Source organism: Poecilia formosa, unplaced genomic scaffold (genome assembly GCF_000485575.1).
Source record: "Poecilia formosa unplaced genomic scaffold, Poecilia_formosa-5.1.2 Scaffold385, whole genome shotgun sequence".
Taxonomy (NCBI): Eukaryota; Metazoa; Chordata; class Actinopteri; order Cyprinodontiformes; family Poeciliidae; genus Poecilia; species Poecilia formosa.
This window is the reverse complement of record NW_006800324.1, coordinates 272,760-296,661: the sequence shown is the minus strand read 5'-3', so window position 1 is coordinate 296,661 and position 23,902 is coordinate 272,760. Positions and strand designations below refer to the sequence as shown.

At 39.5% G+C, this 23,902-nt stretch overlaps 2 protein-coding genes across 3 annotated transcripts in view; both read left to right on the top strand.

Moving 5' to 3' along the window:
- Nucleotides 1-1,182: 1,182 nt before the first annotated feature.
- On the top strand, nt 1,183-8,855 carry gtf3c4 (general transcription factor IIIC, polypeptide 4). 2 transcript variants are annotated; one of them, XM_007575661.2, is made up of 5 exons: nt 1,189-1,560; nt 2,684-4,393; nt 5,527-5,657; nt 6,070-6,158; nt 8,681-8,855. In XM_007575661.2, the coding sequence occupies exons 1-5, from the start codon at nt 1,246-1,248 to the stop codon at nt 8,743-8,745; spliced, it is 2,310 nt and encodes a 769-aa protein (XP_007575723.1). In that variant the 5' UTR covers nt 1,189-1,245; the 3' UTR covers nt 8,746-8,855. The 2 variants fall into 2 exon arrangements, with proteins under 2 accessions (XP_007575721.1, XP_007575723.1); XM_007575659.2 differs by lacking the exon at nt 8,681-8,855 and having other exon boundaries at nt 1,183-1,560; nt 6,070-6,561.
- A 14,070-nt stretch (nt 8,856-22,925) lies between these two features.
- LOC103154409 (tripartite motif-containing protein 47-like) overlaps nt 22,926-23,902 on the top strand; it is a gene marked incomplete at its 3' end in the record, with an annotated part of 15,633 nt that continues 14,656 nt past the window's right edge. The window contains exon 1 of the mRNA XM_007575677.2: nt 22,926-23,860. Coding sequence (XP_007575739.2) covers nt 23,237-23,860 — 624 coding nt within the window. The remainder of the gene's footprint in view (nt 23,861-23,902) is intronic.

Here is a 23,902-nt window from a genome sequence, read left to right as displayed (position 1 = left end):
AAAATGTTTTTGCACTAGCATGAGGTGGTTTCTTGGCCGAATCCAAATTAATGTATTTCGCAAAACTGCAATGGAGACACTTTGTTTTCTGCAGTTATCAGATTAATTTGTCAGAATAATCTGATACTTTTTCTAGATTAAAAACAAGGAAATTTCTGAGTTTGAAAAGAGTCAAAGTCATGTGATCAAAAATTGGATGTTACTACTGGCACAAACTACAAAGAAGAAGACTAGAGGAAGTAGATTGAAGGTGTTTCTTAATGTCTTATCACATGAACAAACTTATTCATGTGTGATTTTAATTACATTTCTTATTTAATGGAAACATCGCAATTGCGAAATTGTGTTTTTTCGACATTATTGGAAAGTTTTATTCTCATTTATATTTTATAGCCAGATACAACTGCTGTCGAACAATTAAAGCTGCTCTCCTGCAAATACACACATTGTTGACCACAAAGGTCGCACTACATCTGTTAACCTTTAATGAATCCAATAAGTTTAATAGAAATGCGGCCTAAGCATATTGCTTTTCCTCCATAATTTTGTACATTGTAACACACAGAGGTCAAAGGATGGATAAAAATTTATATAAAAGAGGTTTTACATACTAACCAAGCGTAATGTTGTTACATCAAAATGTAAATTTTGATTGGATTTGTTGTTATTTACACACAAAAGCTAACAAAGGAAGCAAAATGATTATTAAATTATAATAAATTTATTGTCATATAATTTAAAATAAGGAAACCAATAATAAATAATAATAAACAATTATTATAAAGACTCAGAGAAGGGGTAGATCTAAATAAGTTTGTACTTCTTCCCATTCACTTTCAAATACGTAAATTGCTAATGTTGTTTTGGTTATCTATCAGGGTATTGTGTTTATTTTCATTATTTCTTACTTTATGAATAAAGTAAGAAATAATTTAAATAAATAAACATTGAATTGAACTGAACGGCTGAAGGGACGGTATCAGAACAATAGAATATTGTTTGGCCGATTGAGAAGCTAAATGTAGCTAAAAACTTTACAATCCTCATTAAACTGCTGTTCCACCAGCAAGGAGACTTTTTTATTTCAGTTACCAAAATATACGTGTTTCCTTTTGCTACATAAATCTCTGTTGTTCTATACAAAATACTTATTTGGAGAAAAAAAATGTGTTTATAAATATTTTTACTAGTAGTTTCCTCTTACCCGCCCGTTCGTGATGACGTCACGTCCGCTTCCTGGTAAAGATGGCGGCCGCCAGTCTGCCAGACTCTGCTCCCCCGGAGTCTGGAAACGTTGCGATAAAGACGGAGCCTTTAGACGGGGATGGCGTGCCGCCGACGCCGCGGGACGTGCCGGTTAAACGCGACCCGGTGGTGCCGCTGCTGTCCCCGGTGAGCGGGCTGCAGCCGCTCCGCTGGTCTCCGGATCACCGCCTGGCTGTGTGCACCTCCAGCTCCCTGTCCGTGCTGGAGCTGCTCTGTGACATGCACAGCAGCAGGCAGGACCTGAGCCTCAACAGAACCTCCATCCCCGTCCCGACCCAGACCCACAAGCTGCGGGTAAATAAAAGATATTCCGCTGTTAGAACCAGAAGCTGCAGTTCGATGAGAAAAAGCAAAACAGCAAAAATAAAGTTTCTGCAGCAAGATGTTGCTGGAGGACGTAAAACAACAACAACATATATTCATCTATGTTCATACATCCTCTGTGATTCTGGCCTCTTGATTTAACTTCAAGATATTATGTCACATTTTGCAGTGATAGTTTCTGTTTATTGTAAACTAAAAAGTGAAAGAGTAAGTTTTCACCCAAAACAAAACAAAAAAATAAATTCGGAAATTTTTAGATTAATCTCAGAAATTTTCTAGAAAAACAATCAAAGACAGTACTAAGGTCAAAAAGTCGAAAATTTGCTACAAAAATAACTCAGAAGTTAATTTTCTTGAAAAAAGTAGGAAATTTCTGAGATTGAAAAGTTTAAAATTTACTAAAAGAAAAAGCTCAGAAATTTTGAGATTAGTCTCTTAAATGTTCTTAAACTTTACCAGAATTAACCTAAAATTTCACACTAAATATGTAGCAGAAAAGCTAAATAATTAGTAAAATACTAACTAAATAGTGTATAATAACTGAAAAACACATTATTTAGTATTCACTTAGTATGAAATACCAACTAAATAGTAGTATTATGTGCTAACATGCTAAATGTTTAGTTATTAAATTAAATATGTAACTAATTTTCTAGTTATCAAACTATATATTTAGCTTGGCTGCTAAATATTTAGTTTGGAAACCAAATATTTAGCTTGAAAATGAAACGCATATATCAGCAAAATATGTAATTTGGAGCTAAATATTTAGCTTGAAAACTAAATATTTAGCTTCCTGACCTAACATTTAATTTGAAAGCTAAACATTAACTTTAACTACATATTGTGCTTGGACCTCTCGCCTTTGTAAATGTAGGAATAAAAATGGTGAAAATATGACTTTGAAAAACGAAGAACCACATTTTTCTCTGTGACAGACTGAACCAAATTATTACTGCTCATTTTTTACAGTGTAACTTTCCAAACTATTTAAGAGTAAAAGTCAGATTTTCTGATAAACAGAATTTGGATATTAACTTCTTGTTAAATGTAACAGCATTGGACCGTGGTTGTTTGTTTTTTGGATTTTAAGGTCGGACCGCCAGACGAGCTGTCGCAGGCTGTAAAGAAGTTCTCGTTGGATCCGGACCCGACTGTGCGGCAGGTCTTTCTGGCGGACACGGTGATCAACCCGTCAGTCGGGGTTCACAGCGGGATGAAGTTCGCCAGCTGGTCTCCGTTGGGCTGCGACTCGTCCGGCCGCTGCCTCCTCGCCTGCCTGACGCTCGATAACTGCCTCACCGTCCACAGCAGCCGCGGCCACCTGGAGTGGAAACTGCTGGTCAATCTTACCGAGAGCTACGGCGAGCGGCTAAAGCAGCGAGGCTACGCCAAGAAGGATAACAACCCCCCGCAGGCGGACCTGTTGGACCTCGGCGAGCTACAGCGGCGGTTCCGCATGCAGACCCCTGTCAAGATGGAGTGGTCGAGCATTTACACCATCAAAAAGGTCCAGGCGGACAACAGCTGCGTGGATGAAGAGATGGTTCTCCTCGCCGTCCTGATGGAAAACGGTGACCTCGTGTTGTGGAAGTTCGTGCTGCCGTTCGCGGACGGAGACGACGTCGTCTTCTACGACCTCATCGAGTCCGGCGTGAGCAGACCCAGCGACTTGGCGTGGTGGGAGTACAAGAACGGCAGTCAGCGGATGGGGGGGCTGATCGTCGGCAGCGAGGTTGGACCCGTCAAGATCATGCCGGTCAGCCTGTCCAAAGTGAAGGGCTACTGCACGCTCCGGCTCCCCGTCATCCTGTGGAAGGAGTGCGACGAGATCGCAGTGGAAAACATCCGGTGCTTCCCGGTGATCCACCCGATCCATAAAACCAGCTGCAGCCTCATCCTCGCCTCCAGGGGTTGCTACATCTTCTGGTGTTTGCTGATGATTTCACCAAACGGACTCAACATTCACAATTCCCACATAACGGGACTCAACTCGCTGCCTGTCGTCTCCTTGGCAGTCAGTCAGCAGGAAGTCGCGGTCTACTCCTGCTCCATGGACGGCTGGATCAAAAAGCTGACACCAACGTTCACGGAGAGCTCTGTTATCTTCAAAGTAGAGGACTTGGCTCAGCCAGAGACCCTTACAGGACGATGGATACACGGGATTGCCGTTAGCCACAACGGCGCGTACGTTGCTCTGGTCAGCGCCCCGGGGATCGTCGGTAGCTTCCACCCTTTCCACAAGAACTACCAGATCCACTTCCTGATGCTGAAAACTCCTGAAGCGGCTGCATCGCTCCTGCTCAAGTCCCCCGAGCAGAACCTGTTCAAAACGGCAGACTTGCTCGAGCTGGTGAGGTGGCAGGTTCTGAAAACCAAACGTGTCCCTGCGTCGCTCCAGGAGGAGCTCGACCGTAAACTCCAGGAAGTGGACTCGCCGTACTTGTGGCGCATCAAGCTCTTTTTGGCGCGAGTTCTTCACCTGACCCTGCAGGCGCCGCGCACAGAGCACAAATGGAAACCAAGGCGGACGGCGGTCAAAGTGTTGGTACAGGAAGAGGAAGAAGACGAGGCTGTGGAGAGGGTGGAGGGCGAGGCTGGTGGAGTCGAGGGGGAAGCAGAGGACCGAAGGACCGAGGTTCAGACTCTGATGCAAGTGGCAGAGATGCATCTGATGAGGGATCACATGAAGAAGGTTTTGGGCGTCGTCTACCTCAACACCTGGGTGCCTCAGAACATCTGCATCCCCACCTGCGGCCTGATGGACTACCTGTCCAGGGATCCCGACGACAAAGATTCAGAGGTACACACTTGTTTTAATGCTCATATATACACTGATAAGAATATTTTCAGTTATTAACAAGTTGCTGAAAGGGCTTTTTTACATAAATTTGAATTTTAAATCATTTTATAATGTTATTCTGTCGTCAAAAACATAACGGGAGCGTTTCCTTGATTGTAAAAAAAAAAAATCCTTTAATCCCCATGGCAACCATTTAGCAGTGCAAAACGCCTGGGTGGGCTTAGCCCCGCCTTCGAGAAAGAAGCTCCTCCCCCACTCAGCTCCTTCAGACTAGCCAGAAGCAATTAGCAAACACCTGTTGGAACGCTGGTGAAATTGTTGTTATAGGGTTGATTGAGAAGCCATGTTGGGATGACTTCCTGAAGGCGGAGCTTCAGATAGAGCACGAATTTCTTAAAGAGACAGAGACGCAATTTCAAAGTGTTAAATTACAAAGTCAAATTTATTTTAGTTTATAAATGAAATGTGATAAAAATACCCATTTTATTACAACTGTAGGTAACATAGTTGCTTGATTGTGCTATAAAATGTGCCTGGAAAATATGTAACACTGCCCCTTTAAATTCTTCAGTGGTTTTCTAGTTCAGTGGTTTTCAAAGTGTGGAGTCAGCAGGGGGCGCTACAATGACCTCAGAAAACATGAGGGGAAAAATTAATCCAATCTATTTTTTAAACAGAAAAATATGAATACTTTTTTTTCTTAAAATCTATTTTTCAGTCATCACTATAATCAGTTTATTGTTGTATAGATAAATAAAAACTTTATTAATTTTAGCTTTATTAGACAAAGAACTAATTTCAACTTTATTGTTGCTACGAATTTATTCTTGTATTATAAAAACTTTATTCTGGTAAAAATATGAGAAATAAAAATTGAGTTTATTATCGTACAACTTTATTCTCATAATATTATGACTTTATTGTCCACTAATGCACACTAATGAGATAGTAAAAAATGAAAAACAAATCTCTTTTCTGTTCCATTTAAGAATAATAATCATGGGAGTTTTACTTTTATTATGTTTTGTAGGTGAAATGATTAAATTTATGTGGAGTTTTTATTTTGTGTCGGTGGTGTCAAAGCTTCAGGAACCTGAGCTGCGGTTCTGATAAACTCGTTTTGGCTCCTCCAGGTTCTGATCGGCCACATCCGGAAGAAGCTCAACAAGCAGACGTTCCCGGAGCGCTGCAGCCTCTGTCAAGCCCCGCTGCCCTTCACCGACTGCAAACAAGCCGTCTGCGAAAACGGACACATGTGGCTCAGGTCCGAACGACGGTCTTTGAAAAGAATGACGGTTTCATTTCCCCTTCCTTCTTAGGGAAGCGTGGGCGCTGCTGCTGCTCCTCCGGGAGCCTGACAGTTAGGACACAAACCGAATCCTAATGCCAAATTCCTCCTCTGACAGTTTATTTATCCTCGGAGAGCCGTAATCAAGCCGCCCACCTTTTGATATTTACTCAAGCGTCGCTCTCATCTCCTCATAAATATCATCTGTCAGCCGTTCCTCCTGCTAGCACATGGCGCCTCTGCTGGGCTCGCCATCCCAGCTCCTCGCCCGTCACTCGCACATCCGCCAAACTTTTTTTTTGTTTTCTTTCTGTGTGTGTGTGTGTGTGTGTGTGTCGCTGTCCCTTCCCATCCGGCTTCCTCATGTATTTGTGGCGCTCTCCTCCAGGTGCGTGTTGTCATACCAGGCCTGCCAGACGCTGACGTTCAGACGCTGCCTCCTGCAGGATTGCATTGCCAGACTGCCAGAGCCTGAGGGTAAGCGCCACTTTCCATCCTCCTCCTCCTCCGTTTCGCAGGCCTGTCACCCTCAGCGACAGCCTTCGCCCCGCGCCGCCGCTCAGATCCACGCCTGGCATGTCGGGTTTCCACCCGCTTGAGGAGTTAATACCTAATAACCAGCGACCGCTTTAGAAATTGGCTTCATTTGCTCCGTTTCTGCGTCCCTTTTTTCTTTAATTTAGTTCCTCCGCCACATTTTTTAAACATTTATTGTATCATCTGTAATCTGTCGTGATAAATGTCTTATATTTATAAGATTCTGATTAATTGTTGTCACAATAACTTCCTATCAATAATGTTTAGCATCACCCAAAATTGTCCAGTTTTAGTTTTACTATTTCTCTCCACTGTTTGATCAATTCATAAGAAAATAAATAAAATAAGAATGAATAAATAAGAAAATATGATTATTGTGTCCTAAAGAAGCATATTACAAAATATTATAAATTTTTAACAATAATTTAATATGATGAAATGGAGATAAAACACATTAAAACACCTACTATTTCCTATTTTAACAGTATAAATCCCAAATATATTGCAAAATGTATGAATATGATGAGATTTTGATTGATTGTTGTCATGCTAAATTCCAAATAATATTTAAAGTCCCCCAAACTGTCCATATTGTTAGTTTTACTATTTTATTCACTGTTTGCTCAATAAATATATATAAATAACTATTAAAATATGATTAAATGCAGTTACTTTGTGGATTTTAGTCTCTATGTGACTCGTGTCCTAAAGAAAAATATTTCAAATTGTTTGTTAATAATAATTTAATTTGGTTAAATGGAGCTACTGCAATAAAACACTTCTTATTTTAACAGTATAAACATTAAATGTATTTTAATCTGTGCGCTAGAAGCCATCTTGGCGCTACCAAAGAAGCTAACATCTACAGTCTTACTTGTCTTTGCATTCGGGGTTTCAGCCAATCAGCAACGAGGAAATAAACGCAGTTCTTGGATTGGCTGCTAGCTTGTAGCGTGTCAGTTAGCATACTAGCTAGGTACTTTAGCTAAATAAATGATTTGAAAACTTTTTGTTTTTACTTGGGTTCTCTTTGTCCCACATGAAAGTTTTAGTTTGAAAATCTGAAAAACAATGTCTTCAGTCAGAGGGTTCACCAAATGCGCTGTAGCACAGACTGCTACAGGAGATCCTTCCATCACTATCTTCAAAAACTCTTTGAAAAATGTTAAATTAAATTGAGCTACAACATTTAATTTCCATTTGGGAAAAATAAAAGATCTTTTAACTGAAATATTTATGTAAATGAAGCAAAACTAAATATTATTAATGGAAAAAATAGCAAAAAGTTGATAACTGAGAAGTCTTGAAACTTCTCACAAACTGTTGGTGCTTTTATTTTGTTAAAAAAAGAAAAACTTCCATCAGAGGGTTTAGATTTTGGTCCTCTGAGGTTCTGCAACCTTAAGAATGCTGCAATATAAGATCAGGGGTTCCCAAATTCTGGCTGGAGGGCCATTTGTGGCCGCCAGAAGGATTTAGTGTGGTCCTCAACTGCAGAATAGGCATAACTTTGGTGTCTCACATCAAATGTTTGATGAAGAAACACATTAAAAAGATGTTGGGGTGGAATTTTCACTGATAGGAGGCAGACAAATAAAAATAGAATAGAAAACCATCTTTTATTGTCCCGCAAAGAGACAATTTAAGAGTAACAGCAGCATTAAATAATATTCTGTACAAGGAAACAGTGCAGTTATTATAAATAGGAATATTGGACTTGGAAGTTAAAATCCACTTGAAATGGAGAATGTTTTTATCTCTTATCAACCAAGTTTTTGGCAAATAAAGTCAGAGTGAGCCTCATCCTGTTCATGTTACTGAAAATACACACAAAAATTACAAAAACTAATCAATCTGTGGACGTTGTTGTGTTTTAGTTCATTGTCAAATGGGTAAAAATAACTAATTTAAACTGTGTTTGCAATTTTAATGATCAATTTAAATTTTTATTTATTTAAGTTTGGACACGATTGACTTAAATTGGAAACTGACTGCAAAAACACAAAATTTTACCAAGTACTTTATAATGTCTGAGTTCACTTTAAGTAAACCAAACTAACTTATAAGTAACTTTTCAGTAAGATGTAGCAGCTTGTTTTGAGCTAATAATTCCTTAATATTTATTAAAAAATACTAGTTACAAGTGAAATAATCTGTTTTTTTTGCAGTGCTCATCAACTCTTAATATAAAATGTTTTTCACTGTAGAATAATTCAGATTGTTTGGAGGCGGCCATCTTTGTTTATAAGTAATAATTTTGAAGTTTCATGTGGTTTTTTTTGTACATTTTATATCAGATTCCAATAATTTTATGCTTTAAGCCTCTAAAGTTGTCAGATTTTATGTTTAAAATGTGTGAAATATTAATCTTTGACTTCATTTAACAGTTTAATTCCTCAGTTTGGTGGATAAACTTCCCATTTTCTGGTTTCCTGTAATAATTTCTTGTGTTTTTGCTTCAGATCCGGAGTGGATAAAGAAACTGCTGAAGGCGCCCTGCCTGCTCTGCGACTCACCCATGATCTGAAACCAACCTCAAGTTTACTCAAAATTACTGCTCTAAAGTCTTTATTTTTCATATATATAATTTATTTTATTAGTTTATATCGTTATAATAAAAAGAGCAAATAAAAAAGACCCTTTATTAGTTGTTGGTTTGGTTATTTACTTGAAAATCTGCTGCTTTAAATGAATGTTTTACCTCCAACTTTGCGGCTCTTTATTATTTTTCTCCTTCAAATTAATTCCCCCATGCAGGCGCCGTGTTTGCAGTAGGAAAGTTTAAAATGCAGTTATATGTGGAAGTCTTTATTATATCAGTTGGACTTCAGGGGCGCCATAAATAAGCTCGTTCATTTTCCCCGTGTTGACTGTGTTTCCAAACCTTTGGTGTAGTTTTTATTGCGAGTTAGTGGAACTTGCTCTCCAAGTCCTATTTTAGTATTGCTTTTTTCTTTTTGTTTGAGCGTAACAAATAATACGGTGTGAATAATATATACTCTGTAAAAAAAAAAGCTTGGCGTACCTTCTTTAATTGGCACTGTAAAACAATTTTGCGGCTCTGGGTGGAGGAGGAGGAGAAGTGCTGGCGCTCAGTCATTCCCTCAGATGAGGACTTCCGCTAATGTAAACGCAGAAGAGACGAAGCGGCGAGGCAGACGAAATGAGCAGGAAGAAAAGGGGAAAGTGTGGTTAAAAACGCGGCGCGTCCTCTCCCGCGGGGACGCCGCCCGTAATGAGATTCAGCAGTAATGAGGGACAGAGCATGGAGCCAGATGTGATTCTAATTCTAATCAAGGAGGGGAGTCGAGTTACAGAGCGTATTGTTAAATACGATTAACCCTTTATCGCTGTTTGGACGGGGCTACGACCGGTGATCAGAAGAACGGGACGATGAAATGGGATTTCAATCAGTAAAACTCTGAGAAGACGCAGCGAATAAGGTATTTTTGGTCTAGAATCTAATTCAGATATCTTAATACAGTTGAAATAAGACAAAACTAACTTACAAGTAACTTTTTAGTAAGATATAGAAGCTTCTTTCTACATTCAATCTTCTTGGTCTGGTCAGCTCTTCCTGTTTTACTGCGTCTTGTCACTTTAAATTCAAATTAGCTCCTGCTGGCCACGCCCCCAACTCAACATTTACATTCGCACATGAAAATGGATGCCCTGCTATAAACCTGTACATCTTTGAAAAGCAGAAGTGGAGCCTCCTGAACAACCAACAACAATGCAGCAAGTGATTGCTGAATGTGGTTTTTCCAGCAGCCATTCTTCAGCGCATGCAGCAGTAAAACCAGCTGACCAAACGTACTAGAACTTGGCTTACGTTGCTAGGTAACAAGCAGAACTCATGGCGTTGCTAGGTAACAAATGGAGCCCTGCTGGGGTTGCTAGGTAACAGGCAGTGCCTGCTGATTTGTGACATAATAATGTGGAGAATTTTGAAATGGTTCATTTTCTAGACATAAAAAAAAAACATTATTGCCAAAAACCGGCTAAATGGGTTTTTAAAAAAAAAAAAAGACTGTTTTTAGAAGATGTTAAAGCCCAAAGTACATAAATGGGCAAAATGTGAATCTGGGCCATCGTCTTACGATCTCGAGAAAACAAAGTTTGGTTTCTTGAGATTAATTAGTTACTTTGAGAAAACATTCAAGACATGAGCCTGTTGGAAAACAAACAGGAGATTAACATATTTCAAGAAAACATGACATGACAACGTGACATCAACTCGTTATCTGGAGAAAACCATCGGGAAATTAACTCGAGAAACAATAAATTAAGTTGTTAACTCGAGGAAACCATTGCAGTTTCATTGGCAGATTATTTCACTTATAACTTGGGGAAAAATGTCTTGCAGTGAGTGCAGTAATCTACCAATGAAACACGTACTTTTGTCATTAGTGAGCTCCCATATGCTGAAAAATTCCTTGTAAGTTAGTTTAGTCTTATTTCAGGTGTATTGTATATTTGCAGGAGAAACCAGATGAAATAACCTGGTGAGATTTTGTGTTTTTGCCGTGTGAAGGCCTCCTGGCGGTTCTGTAACCAGGCCGCTCGGCGCCGTCAGGTGGGATCGCTCTGCTGTTTGTTTGTCGACTGGAATCATCGGCTCCTCAGGTTGTTTTGTTGCTGTCGCTGCTTCAGGTGGAGACCAGCGAGGGTTACATCCTCCTCCCGCTTTAATATAATAATCCGTCAAAAAAGCGTCTCTACTTGTAATTACCTGGCTCCCCCTCCCTTCTTCCTCTCCTCCACCGTCTTTGCTCTCGAGACTTCAAACAGGGGAATCTTCTCTTTGCATGCAATATTTATACCCTTTATGTCAGTGGCTGGAAGACATGAAACATTCATGACACCTTTTCACACCTTAATTTCATGTGATACTCCTTTTGTTTTGTTTAGACTCAAATTTGAACATGATATGTCCCACTGTATTCTCCTGAGGGGATCAGTTTATGTTGTTGCTCCGGAATATTTCAATTCAGACACGGCAGAGGCGGCTTTCCGTCGCCGTGACAACTCCTATGAGTCATCAATCGGTCCTATTAGCAATCCTACAGATTGGTGAATGATTTCTATTGGAGAAACAAGTTTAGACATGGCTTAAACACTTTGGTGTTGGCACTACCGAACTTATCAAACCACTCAGGTTCTATCTAATGTTTCATGAAGCCGTCCACTGAAGCAGCAGTGGAGGTAAGAAGAATATGGCCCACAGCATGACAGACCTTCCACCGTGCTTTATTGCTCTTGAAAGTGTTAAATCTTCATTTGGGGTCACATCAAGATCATAAATGTCGTTTAACAGTCGGTTCTGGTTACATGTATAAACGAGACCAAGTGACATACTTGAAAAATGTAGTAAGTTCCCGTTTCTGTCATACTAAGAAAAAATAAAATATAGAAATATAAAATTATGAGAATAAAATAGAAATAATACAAGAATAAAATCATATTTTTAAAGGGAAACAACTTAATTCTCATATGATTTTATTCCCAATTGTATTTTCTTAGCGTGGCCCTAACACTCCACCGTAGTATTCGATCAGCACTTCTTGTAATTTAATAATATTGAACATCTTTTCTTTTCAGAATGATGTAATAAACATAAAACCTGCTGATATTTAAACTCATAGCTGTTCCATTTATGAGGCTCTTCATGGCATCAAACTCATTTTCATTTTGGGCCAAATCAAGATCATGAATGCTCTTAAAGGGCCGGTTAAACCAGAATGTATTGATAAAACCTGATCACAAACTGTTAAAATATCAATTAATTCTTAAAATTGAATAATGTCAATAATCTTTTCAGTTTCTTCCGGATGTTGTGATACATTTTGTGATTTCTGCAATAAAAATCAAAGTGTTTGTGGTTCTAATTTGGAAATATTTGAGCTTATTTATGACGTTAAATGCGACTTGCTGTACAGATCTTGAACTATATAATCTGACATCAATTAAACATGAGGCAGCTGTTTAGCACAAGTAAGAAAGTTTTTGACAATTTAATTGAAAACATGATATTTAAGCACATTTAGTGTTTAGTCTGGAATCCAGAGGGCCACATTAAGACGTAAGGCGGGCCGGATTTGGCCCTCGCGCCTTTAGTTTGATTCATATCGTTCAGATGAGAAGCTGTATTCTTGTATCTGTTCTCTCTGACTTATTAGATGGAATGGTCTCTTGTCTTTCCCGTTTTGAAGAGTAGCTCCGGTACTAATTCAGTGACTTCTGGAGGATGTTGGTTGCACTGATTTTATTTAAAGGCAATCAGAGTAAAAGGGGACTGAAAACAAACGCATGCCGCACTTCTGAGATTTTTATTTTCACAAAATCTTGTTTTTGGTTGTGATGTGGCAAAATAAATATTTTTGGCACTTACAGGTTTTTATTTTTTTGTTTTGGATTTTGGACTGTTATCATTACATCGCCTGACATTTTACTTATTGTTTTATTGAAAATCCTAAAATTTGCCAGTTAAATGTAAGTTTTAATCAGTCTGCTTGTCTTTTGCTGAGCTTCTTCAAACATTCCCTCCTTTATCCTCCTCACAGGCGCAGGTATCATTTCATCCTGTGATTACAACGCTCCGACACGTCCTCTGTTTCCCTCCACAGTTACTATATTTGAGTAGCATCCAGACAGAAAACACATATTCCCTCAGCTGCAAACATGTCTGTCTGTAAAGTTTGAGCCCAGAAATACACTCCGATAATCACGGCGGTGCAGAAACAACCCGTCTGTCTCCCTTCGTTCCCTCCCTGAGGATTCCTTCCTCTCTTTCTAAAGTCGTCTAAATTGAGCTGCATCCCCCCCTTCAAACTTGTCAGTGCTAATGAAGTCGGTATTTGAGGTTGTCTTCCTCTCTTTCAGCACTGATGGGGTGAACATGGTTGTCAAACTGGTCGACACACCCTTCTGTTCCCCCGGGAGGAGAGGAGCAGTGACCCGAGACCGTCCTGCAGGGGGACGTTGTCCATCATTAGAGTCTCTATTTGTTCCTGGCTTTGGGGCGCTGAACTGGAACTAATACTGAGCAGCACAACGGACGTAAAGAGGGAGGGATGCTTTTTACTGCTACATTAATTAAGCTCATTTCCAACATGCTCCCAGCCCACCAACTCCTGCCCTCTGGTTCTGCTGTAATTAAGTGTGTGGGGGTGTGTGTGTGTGTGTGTGTGTGTGTTTAAACCAGGCTACATTGTTTGTGTGCGCCTGGTTTAACCTTTTCTGATGGTTAGCATCAGTGCGGACTGAAAGAGAAACAAATCCCACTAAAAGCTGCTGCACTTCTAAACAGTTTTATTTGTTTTCTGTGGTTAAACTTAAAAAATAAAACACTAAGGGAGACTAAAATGTTGTTACTCCTTGTGGGAAAAATTTAGAATTTTCCACTAAATTATTTAGGCTTAATTAGGCAACAAAAAAGTGTATGTTTATAGAATTAATTTGCTATTGAAAGCCTTGAGTTTCACTTGTGGACCGATTATAAATATAAAATTATCATCTCTGTATGTAAATTTATTTGAAATATGTTAATAAGCTACTAATTTACAATGGTGGGCACACTTCAACTAATGTATCAATACATAGAGCTCCTGTGATGTCACACTTCCATGAACTTTGTAGCTGGCAGCCATCTTGGTAGCCCTTTGCTATGGCAACAACAAACAAGCCACATGCTTGGAATTAGCTCTCGCCTACTAATAACTAGTAGCTAAGCTAGTTTTTCATGTAGTACTTATGCTAACTTTGAAAAGTTAGCATCCCCTAAATGAATGTTTTTGGGTAAATTTTAATCATAAGTTTTGTAATCTTTTAGTTGAAAAAATAAACTCTAGCTTCCCCAAAATAATTTTTCCATACACAAACGCTCATTTATTTGGTTGTTTTGTAAACTTTCAGTTGAATAAAGTTTGACATCTGTATTGAAGTTTTGGTTGGAACTTCAATATGCTGATGCATATTAATGCATCAGCATTAATATGTACATATTAATGCTGATGCTCTTATTTTGAAGTCTGTTTGCGCAGAACTTCTGTTTCCTCTCCTCAATTCGTATCTTTTTTTTTGACAGGAAGTTCACTGAGCAATTAGCAAGTACATACATTTTGAGTATAAACATGGTTGACTTTTGTGCATTAGCATTAACAAATTTAATGTTTGTAATTAGTGCTTTAGAATAAGTGCAACAAATATTTTAATACTTCAAACTGGGGATGCTAATGCTAATGTTAGCATTTACAAACTACCATTCAACTCTAATATTTTACACACTATGAAGTGCAGCAGCTTTTAGTGGGAATATATCACAGTAGTGTACAGAAGTTACTGATTAAACTTTCCAAATGTTTTAAATCAAAGACTAAATGCCCCCTCAGGGTGTTGGTTTAGATCCTGGACGAGCCCCCAAAAATACGTTACAGGCTAAAAGTCAGCAATAGTTCAAAGAACATGCGTGTCCCCAAAGCACAATCTTATGATTCCATCTTGGATATGTGGAATAAACACAAAATTAATTAAAATTAACAACATGCTAGAAGAAATAATATGGAAGCCATAGAATAAACAAAAGTTGTCCCGACTTTCACTTGATTTGCAAATTTGCATTTATTTTGTACGTCAGTTAAAAATAGTTTAAATTCGAAACAATCTATTAATAATGTCTCTTTAACTATCAAACTCTTGTGAAACAGTGGCCACGCTAAACCATAAAACAGTTTAGATAAGTGATAAAAATGAGGAATTTTGCTGCTTTTACATGGACACCACATAATTTTAATTACATGTGAGTTTAATATTCTCCATGTCTGTTGCTTTCAGTGTGATTGATGGACAGTTTTTCCTCTTTTTTCCCAGGACTCAAACACTTATTTCATGCATAGATGACAGCGATAAGTGATGAAAAAAGCCCTCCTGGCTCTGCTTGAGCGCGCTTCAGCAGATCTTAGGTGAAACACGCAGTTGAGCGCGGCCTGCGAGGCTTCACGCCGCCTTCGTAAACGCAGCAGATGACGGATGTCTGTCTCCATCAGCGCCGGCGCGCTAAAGTGACAGCTCTCTGTTAACGGTGACAAGTCAGAGCTCCAGCGGAGACAGATTGCCTTCAGGTGGCTCCATTTTCAAAATCCTTGCTAAGAATCTGCAGCGCTTAACTTTCTTTTGATGGCTGAAGGGCTCTCAGCGGCTTTTTTTTTTATTTTTCAGATTTCAGCTGAAGGAAAAGGGGGGTTCCTTTAATATCTTGTCTCTCAGAGATCAGAGGGTGTCACATTCTCACACCTCATATTTCACAGCATCTATCACAGGCGGTGTAAAATTCCCTTAAAAGTGCATTATGCAATATAATAGCAGGTTGGGATGACATTTAACTGCCAAAGGGAGGAAGGCTATTACAGACCTGCTGCCTTTTCCAAGAGGGATTTCATCATGCAGGACTTTTCTTTTTCTGTTTTGTCTTGTGATTGCAGCTGATGATCGAAATTAGACATGATCTTGAGGATCTTTCCTCCAACTGTGTTTCCTCTGTGCAAAAACTACATCTCACAGTTCACATATTTAAGAAACACAGAGCCTAGTATGTTTTTAATCCACACATAAGGAAATCCAGCCGTTTCTATGCAGCGATAACTTCAGGACATTGTCTGTATGGATAAACTAGTCACATGAATCACTCCTGCGTGACTTAGAGCTCTTCTTCCACACAAAAGGTCTTCACATCTTGAAGGTCTCTTCTTCTATTCACTCTGAAGTTCTTTCCACTGATTTTCTATCAAATCCATAAAAAGTTAGCTGTGCTAATCCTAAAGTGATAATCATAAATATTACTATCGCTAAATGCTATAGCGCTAATCACAAGCATTAGTTCTGCTAGTGCTAAAGCGCTAACTGTAAACATTGGTTCTCTTAAAGCTAAAGTTATATGCTAACACAATATTTAGTAACAGCTAATGCTAAAGTGCTATCTTTTGCTTGGTCATACCTGCCATGTGTTAATGAGACAACCTCAGACGTCGCCCCCAACAGGTTAAATTTTGTTATTGCACACCTATGTCTACTGTTTGCACTTCAGGAAGTGATTCATTGGAACAAACTTTACTCATGGTTTCAGTTTTATAATTGTTGAGTCGATAACCAAAGAGTCAACACATATGTTGAACTTTATTCAACCCACAGTTTACAAAGGAGCCAAGTAAATTAGGATACATCCAGAAAAATTGATTTAGGGCAAAACTACGTTTCTTTATGCTAACGTTTTCAAAGTGCTAAATAAAAAAGTAGGTCTGCTATTAGTGGTGGGCTTCAGTCAGCCTACCACTGACTGGAGCACACTGGGTTAAGCAGCAGGAAAATTATCTTTAAAAAAATGTTGCAAAGTGGCCTAATCAAAGTTCAGAGTTCAAACCAATTGAGGTGACCGACTATGCTTCCTTAAACAAGTTAGGATGGCTGAATGAGCTACATAAAACCTATAAATCACAACATTTTTGCACAAAATCATTCTTAGATTAAATTTTAGTCTGCTCAGTTCTACCTATTTTGAGCTGTTTTGTCACTTTAAATCCCAATAAGCCGCTGCTGGCCACACCTCCATTAATTCAACTTTTACACTCACATGAAAACGGCAGCAAACAGATACACAATTATACATTTGCTTTGAAACGCAGAAATGAAACCTCCTGCACAAGCAACAGGTATGTAGTAAGTGGTTTCTGGATAGTAAGTCAACAACAAAAAACTTGTCTTTTCCAGCAACCGTTGTACAGTGCTGACCAAACATGCTGGAGTTCAGCTTGGGTTTCTAGGTAACGGGCGGAATTCCTCTGGGGTTGCCGGGTAACGGGCGGAATTCCTCTGGGGTTGCCAGGTAACGGGCGGAATTTCTCTAGGGTTGCCAGGTAACAGGCGGAGTTCCACTGGGGTTACTTGGTGAAGGGTCAGTGCCTGCTGATTTGTGACGTTACATTCATCAGGTTTTTGAAACGGCTCATTTCAACAAGTTAATAAAATTAAATTACCAAAAAACAGCTAGTTGTTTTTTTTTTAAGCAAAAGATTGTTTTTAGAAGCAGTGGAAACCCAAATGGAAGCACAAAAACGTACAAAAAGTGAATTTTTCATAATTCGTCCCTCTTACAACAGGCTATCCATGCTGGAAAACCCTCCAGTGTTGCAATATTTAAACAACTCTATGAAAGAAATGGGTCATAAGAAAGTTTAGGTGGCAATTAGTTTTCGATTCAAGTCTATTTTGTATTTACTAAGGTTATCATTGTTTGATATCTGAAACATATCAATGGGACAAAAAAAAACATCTCATATTCTCTGTCATTCACACATTATTTCCCATAATTCATGGGTGTTTTTGTTTTGATTTTCTGGTTCCTCAGGTGGCTGCGGACACCCGGTGTGAATCTCATTCCCACCAGAAACAGATTCTCAGACGAAAACACCGACGTGTTCAATACTTATTTCCCCCGCCGTATAGGAGCATCCCAGGACTTCCAGTTGGGACGGCGCCAGAGCGGTTGATCTAGATCATTTTCAGTCTCAACGGGGGAAGCGAGGATTTATTTCAGGGCCTGGTTATGCAGAATTTCTAATGAGTATTTTTGTTTTTTTATTTACGAAAAAAAAAAAAAAATAAGAGTACCGGTAATAACTATGTGCAAAACCATTAGAATGAATATTTATGTTGCTTGTTATGAAATATTCATTAAGTAGGTTTAAAAAAAGAACAGCAAAAGAGAAAGAGCGAGAGAGAGAGTGTGTTTACTTGTGAGTATTTGTCTGTAAAATGGGGGCGGTGAGGCCCTCATCACCTATTGCACAGGAGTGCTGACAGCCCCCTCCTTCCTTCTTAGGATTGAATATCTGACATCTTTTAACAAAAGCAGCAGCAGCACTGCCATCTTCTTCCTCTCCTTTCTTTTTTCTCTCTTTCTTTCTTTCCCCTCCATCCGAGGTGATACGACTCCCTCCGTTCATCCGATCCAACCTCTCATTCCTGCACTTCCCCTTCATTCCATCCGACCAAATTAAGAAATTAATGAGGGATAGGTTCTTTACCAACTGCCCCTGCAATGTTTACCACTGATGAAATTATAATGCAGGCCCTGCTGTATTATTTATAAGCCAATTAGGGGAAGTGTTACTTGATTTGATGGCGAGCCGACACAGAGTACATTTAACTAATGGAGACCAAGAGAGTAAAGGGAACGAGAGAGGGGAGGGGAGGGACAGCTGAGGCGGGCGATTCTGCACCATGCTCTAGGATTACGTGGCTAATTGCCCTGCTTTATCTGTCTGTCACGGATAGCCATGCATATTTTAGCGTTCCCAAAGACTTTGATTGTTTGCACTCGTGTTGGGGCTGTAACAAGTAGAGCAGAGGCCAGAGTGGAGTGTAGTTAAAAACTGGCAGCAAGGGGGAGGAGGTGGGCGACGGGGAGGAAGAGGAGACCAGAAAACCCACGGATGCACACAGTGACAGGTGGAGGAAGAGTTTGTGACAAGGAGGGGGAAAATGGTGCAACCAAAAAAAAAAAAAAGAGTCGGGGCGTTTTATACGACAGTAATTAATTCCACTTATTGTAGCAGCGACTCGACCTTTTCTCCAACTGGTTTTATCTGATGGGGAAAGCTTGTTTGCACAACCTTCTGACAGAAATGGAGTCTGCTGCAGCTGGATGAAAAAGTAAAGTACAAGTAGACACAGAAATGCCAAATATATTGACTAGTTTATGAAAATATTAGGGGTTCTTCTTTTTTTTTAAAAAAATTCAAAAGCAAATGCACCAGGATGTGAGTTCTTGTAGGTTAAGATTGTTACTGCACTGCAAAAACACAAAATCTTACAAAGTGATTTTGATCAAATTTATATTACAAATATCTTAGTACACTTGATGAAAAAGAAAATTAGATATAAGAGCTTGTTTTAGGTCAATAATTCCTTAATTTTGATTTAAAAAAAATACTAGTTCAACTTTCAGGCTATTTCACGTCTAACAATTCAACTAAAAATATTTTATGGATCCCAAAGCAAAATTAAATGTTGTTTTAAGTAATTTAATTAAAGTGTTATTATATCTGTTGTTGGCAGTGGGCAAAAAGATCTGCTGTAGCAGTCTGTGTTACAGCAAACTTGAAGAAGCTTCTGATTGAAGACACTTAAGACATTTTTCCCACAAGTCAAACAATCTCCCAGTAGAACTATTACTTTTTTATGGATATTAAGAAATTGCTGACTTAAAATAATTACTGTCTTATTTCAAGACAAAACTTGAAATAAGAAAAGTTTTGCGCTAGAAATTTGACCAAAACACTGACCAACAGCCAGGATGTGAGTTCTTGTACGTTAAATTGTTACTATGCAACAAAAAAATATCTTACAAAGTGTTTTTGTTATAGTTTCTATTGGAATTATCTTAGCACACCTAAAATAAGAGAAAACTAGCAAAATATAAGAGCTTGTTTTAAGCAAATAATTCCTTAATTTTGATTATAAAAAATTATTCTTGTGACATGGAGAAGAAGCATTGAGCTTCTATTCACCACAAATGTGGAACAAACTTCCAGAAAACTGCAAAACTGAAAAAAACTGGGTATGGACTACACAAAACATGTTCATTATACCTTTAGTGCACAAAACCATTTTTAAATAATGAGATTTTTTTACCTGATCAGTTCTCAGAATGAGCTGCTTTAGGGCCTCTTGTCAATTTAAATCCAAATAAACTCAACATTTACACTCGCAAGTTAAAATGGCTGAAAACAGAGGCGCAATTATACAGCTGTACATCTTTGATAAGCAGAAGTGGAGTCTCCTGCACCAACCAACAAGGATGCAGCAAGTGGTTTCTGGATGGTAAGTCAACAACAAACCACTTATCTTTCCCAGCAGCCATTGTACGGCGCGCACGGTGGCAAAAGTTGACCAAAGTGCTGAATCTCTGCTTAGGTTGCTAGGTAACGGGTGGAATTCCGCTGGGGTTGCTAGGTAACGGGCAGAGTCTGCTGATTTGTGACATTACATTCCAAAAGTTTTTGAAATGACTCATTTTCCAGACACCAAAAATCTTTAACTTATTGAAAAAAAAAACTGACTGGGTGGGATTTTTTAATCAGTTCATCTGTTTTTAGAAGAAGTTTTGGAAGCATGAAAACATGCAAAACGTGAATTTTCCCCTTTAATAAACTCCTGGACTGAGCGACTCCGACTGATGAGCTTTTGGAAAGCTGATCAGACACTCACGCTAAGGAGGGGAAACTGGAGCAAAGGCATCCCTAATTATCTGATGAAGGGGGGCAGCTTATCTGCACGGCTTCTTCTTTCTCTCCGCTTTCATCCCGCCAGCTCACATGGCGCATCTTTACATAACAAAAGGTCCGTACCTGGCCGAGCCGCTTCGGTCAGGACTCCTCCTCAAACATCCCCGGTTCCGGGTCTCCGAGCGATCCGCGATTAGATCCGGCTTCGCATGACATACGGCGGCTAATTCTGGAGATTTTTTCTTTTTGCCTAAAATGTTGCTCAGCGAGGGTTTCCGAGCCGAGCATTTTGGAACGTTTACGGGTTTTTCCTCGCTGCAATGAGAGTGTAATTAATTCACGATTAAAAGCATTAGTACGGGCTTTGTATGGTGATTTATTTAAAGGCTGGTACTAATGCTGGCTCGGTTTCCTCCTTTAGGAAATGGGTAATAAGATCCGATGCCAGGCCTTCTTTAGCATCCCTCTCCACACACACACGCGCACACACACACCAAGGATATCAGTGTGTGTCTTCGATTAGAAGGCAGAAAAGCTCTGTCACCAGCAGCGTCACAGTCACCATGTTAACTTATTCATCCCTGTTAAAGCCCGTGTAACAGGATAGCTGTTAATTAATATTGCTGTCGGGTAAATGGTTGCCGCCGGACCGTTGCCACCATCCATCAGTAACATTATCTCTTGTGTTGTTTTCTTGCCAGGCCTCGGGCTCAATTAAGATAATGCTATGCAAACGAGGTCTCTCGCCATTAGCCTCATCACTGAGGAGCCGTTAATGGCATAATTGGGGCACTCCAAAGAACAATTACCTCGCCGCCTGCCCTAGGAGATCACCGATCATCCGCGAGCATGACTGCCGAGTCACAAGTCGCGACCGCCGGGCGAAGAGTGAAACAAGCTGGGGAACGACGAAGACTGCAGATGATTCCCTTCTGACGACACGCAGCTACCAGGAAGTGGTTCAGTTGATCCTGGAGATCAGGATTCTGGAAAAATCCAACTGCATGAGTACGATAGCATGTTGGCTGGAGATAGAAAACATATCTGCCAAAGAAAACTCAGCAATTTAATCTTGGAGATTTTCTACAAAAAAAGCTGGAATTATTTAAAATTTTAGTCTTTTGGAAATTTTCAAAAGTCTAGCATTTTTCCACTTTTGAAACTCAGAGGGTCGGAATGAGAGATGGTGGGGCTCTAATGAGCCATCAGTGAGATTATCATTGATGACTGTATGTTGAAGCACTGAGGAGTCAGAGTCATTTGAAGTTTGTATGTCAGGTGTTGTCCAAGTGTGCCATTTAGAAAGAAACTCCTGACAACATTTTAAATCTAACCATATCGATGTGTTATAAAGAATAAAATCTAAAATATTGAAATAAATGAAGCTTGGGAAGCTGAACTGTCTTGATGTGACGCTGAACAGCGACATGAGGAAGACCATGGCTGTTAGCTTGTGCCGTGTTGCTAAGATGGTGTCCACTGTTTGGATCAAAGCACATCAAACATATTTGTGTTTGAAACTATTAAAATGAAGAAGTTTCTAAATGTTTCTAGATGGGGTCAAAGTATTTGTTGATTTTAGCTAATTGTAGTTGGCTGTGGTCCCTAAACTCCTGGAAGAGGAACAAATATATCAAACCACTTTTCCTCAAATGCACCAAAATCTAAAAAGAGTGAACCAAATCCACCTCTTTTAAAAATAACTTTATTTTCTATTTTGTTTAATCAAGTCTAAAATAATTAGCCAGTAGACTCGGTTTGATTGGGAACATAAACAGCAACATTTAGTTCATTTTCACACTGGATTGTGTCAAACAAACCAAACACATTGAAGAACCTGTTAACCTCCTCACCTGTGGGGGCGCTACACCAGGAACCACTGGAGGTAACAACACAAAAACCTCTGAAGAAAACACTGAGCACAACCTCCTTCCTAAACAAAAACTAAACAAATGAAGGAGCGTCAGTAGGACCAGTTTCTTTTTGTGTTTGGTAAAAGTCCACAAGACATTCCTCCATTAGCGCGAGACGCTTGAGTTTCTTTCAGAGGTTGGACCAAGTCACTGTTTTGTAAAACTCAGTTAAGACACAAGTCTTTATCCTCAAGTCCAAAGTCTGAAACTTTTAATTTCAAGTCTTTTTTTTAACAATGCTGCAATTATATGTTAAATGTAAATAAAATTGCACCTCTATATTGCACAGTTCAGTTAAACTTAGCTGCAAGAATGATCATACTTTAAACTATAATTTTCAAGAACAGAGAGGAAAATAAGTATTTGAACATCCTGCAACTTTGCAATTTCTCCCACTTAGAAATCATGGAGGGTTTGAAATTTTCACTTCAGGTTCATGTCCACAGTGAGAGACAGAATCTAAAAAAATCTGGAAATCCGGGAGTGCATGTGCATAAATGGTAATATTTAATCATGTTCCTTGATAATATTTCTTTACAATCATGTTTCCTTTATTCAGTATATTTCTCATGAACAGTTGGGCCCATTTGTATCCATTATTGTCTTTTTTACCTAAGATGAACCTCATGGTCTGATAAAACTTTGGGTAAAACATTGGCAGGATTATTTTTATGATCTGAACTTTGAGCCGTAACCAAGATAAGCTGTGGGTAAAACCTGATTGGCTGCAGCCTCTCTGCACTGAAACATGAGTCATAAATCAGGACAAACCAGTTTCTGTTTCCAGGAAGAGAAACTCAGACAGTCACTGTGACTGAGAGCAGAAATGGAGCAGAATCAGTTCGACCGAGAGACTTTCTCCTGTTCCATCTGTCTGGATCTACTGACGGATCCGGTGGCGACTCCCTGTGGACACAGCTACTGTATGACCTGCATTAAAGGTCACTGGGATGGAGAGGATCAGAAAGGAATCCACAGCTGCCCTCAGTGCAGGGAGACATTCATACCAAGGCCTGTTTTGAAGAAAAACACCATGCTAGCAGCTTTAGTGGAGCAGCTGAAGAAGACTGGACTCCAAGCTGCTCCTGCTGACCACTGTTATGCTGGACCTGAAGATGTGGCCTGTGATTCCTGCACTGGAAGAAAACTGAAAGCCATCAAGTCCTGTTTAGTCTGTCTGGCCTCTTTCTGTGAGAAACACCTTCAGCCTCACTATGATGTGGCTCCATTAAGGAAACACAAGCTGGTGGAGTCGTCCAAGAACCTCCAGGAGAACATCTGCTCTAAGCATGATGAGGTGATGAAGATGTTCTGCCGCACTGATCAGAAGTGTATCTGTCTCATCTGTTTAATGGATGAACATAAAGGCCATGAAACGGTGTCAGCTGCAGCAGAAAGGACTGAGAGGCAGAGAGAGCTGGAGGAGAGACGAGGAAACATCCAGCAGAGAATCCAGGACCAGGAGAAAGATGTGAAGCTGCTTCAGCAGGAG

Bases quoted from the DNA above. Each gene is read 5' to 3' on its own strand.
- gtf3c4 (XM_007575659.2), top strand. From the start codon at position 1,246: ATGGCGGCCGCCAGTCTGCCAGACTCTGCTCCCCCGGAGTCTGGAAAC. The intron at 4,394-5,526 runs GTACACACTTGT...TGGCTCCTCCAG, and splicing joins CCGACGACAAAGATTCAGAG to GTTCTGATCGGCCACATCCG. The intron at 5,658-6,069 runs GTCCGAACGACG...GCTCTCCTCCAG, and splicing joins AACGGACACATGTGGCTCAG to GTGCGTGTTGTCATACCAGG.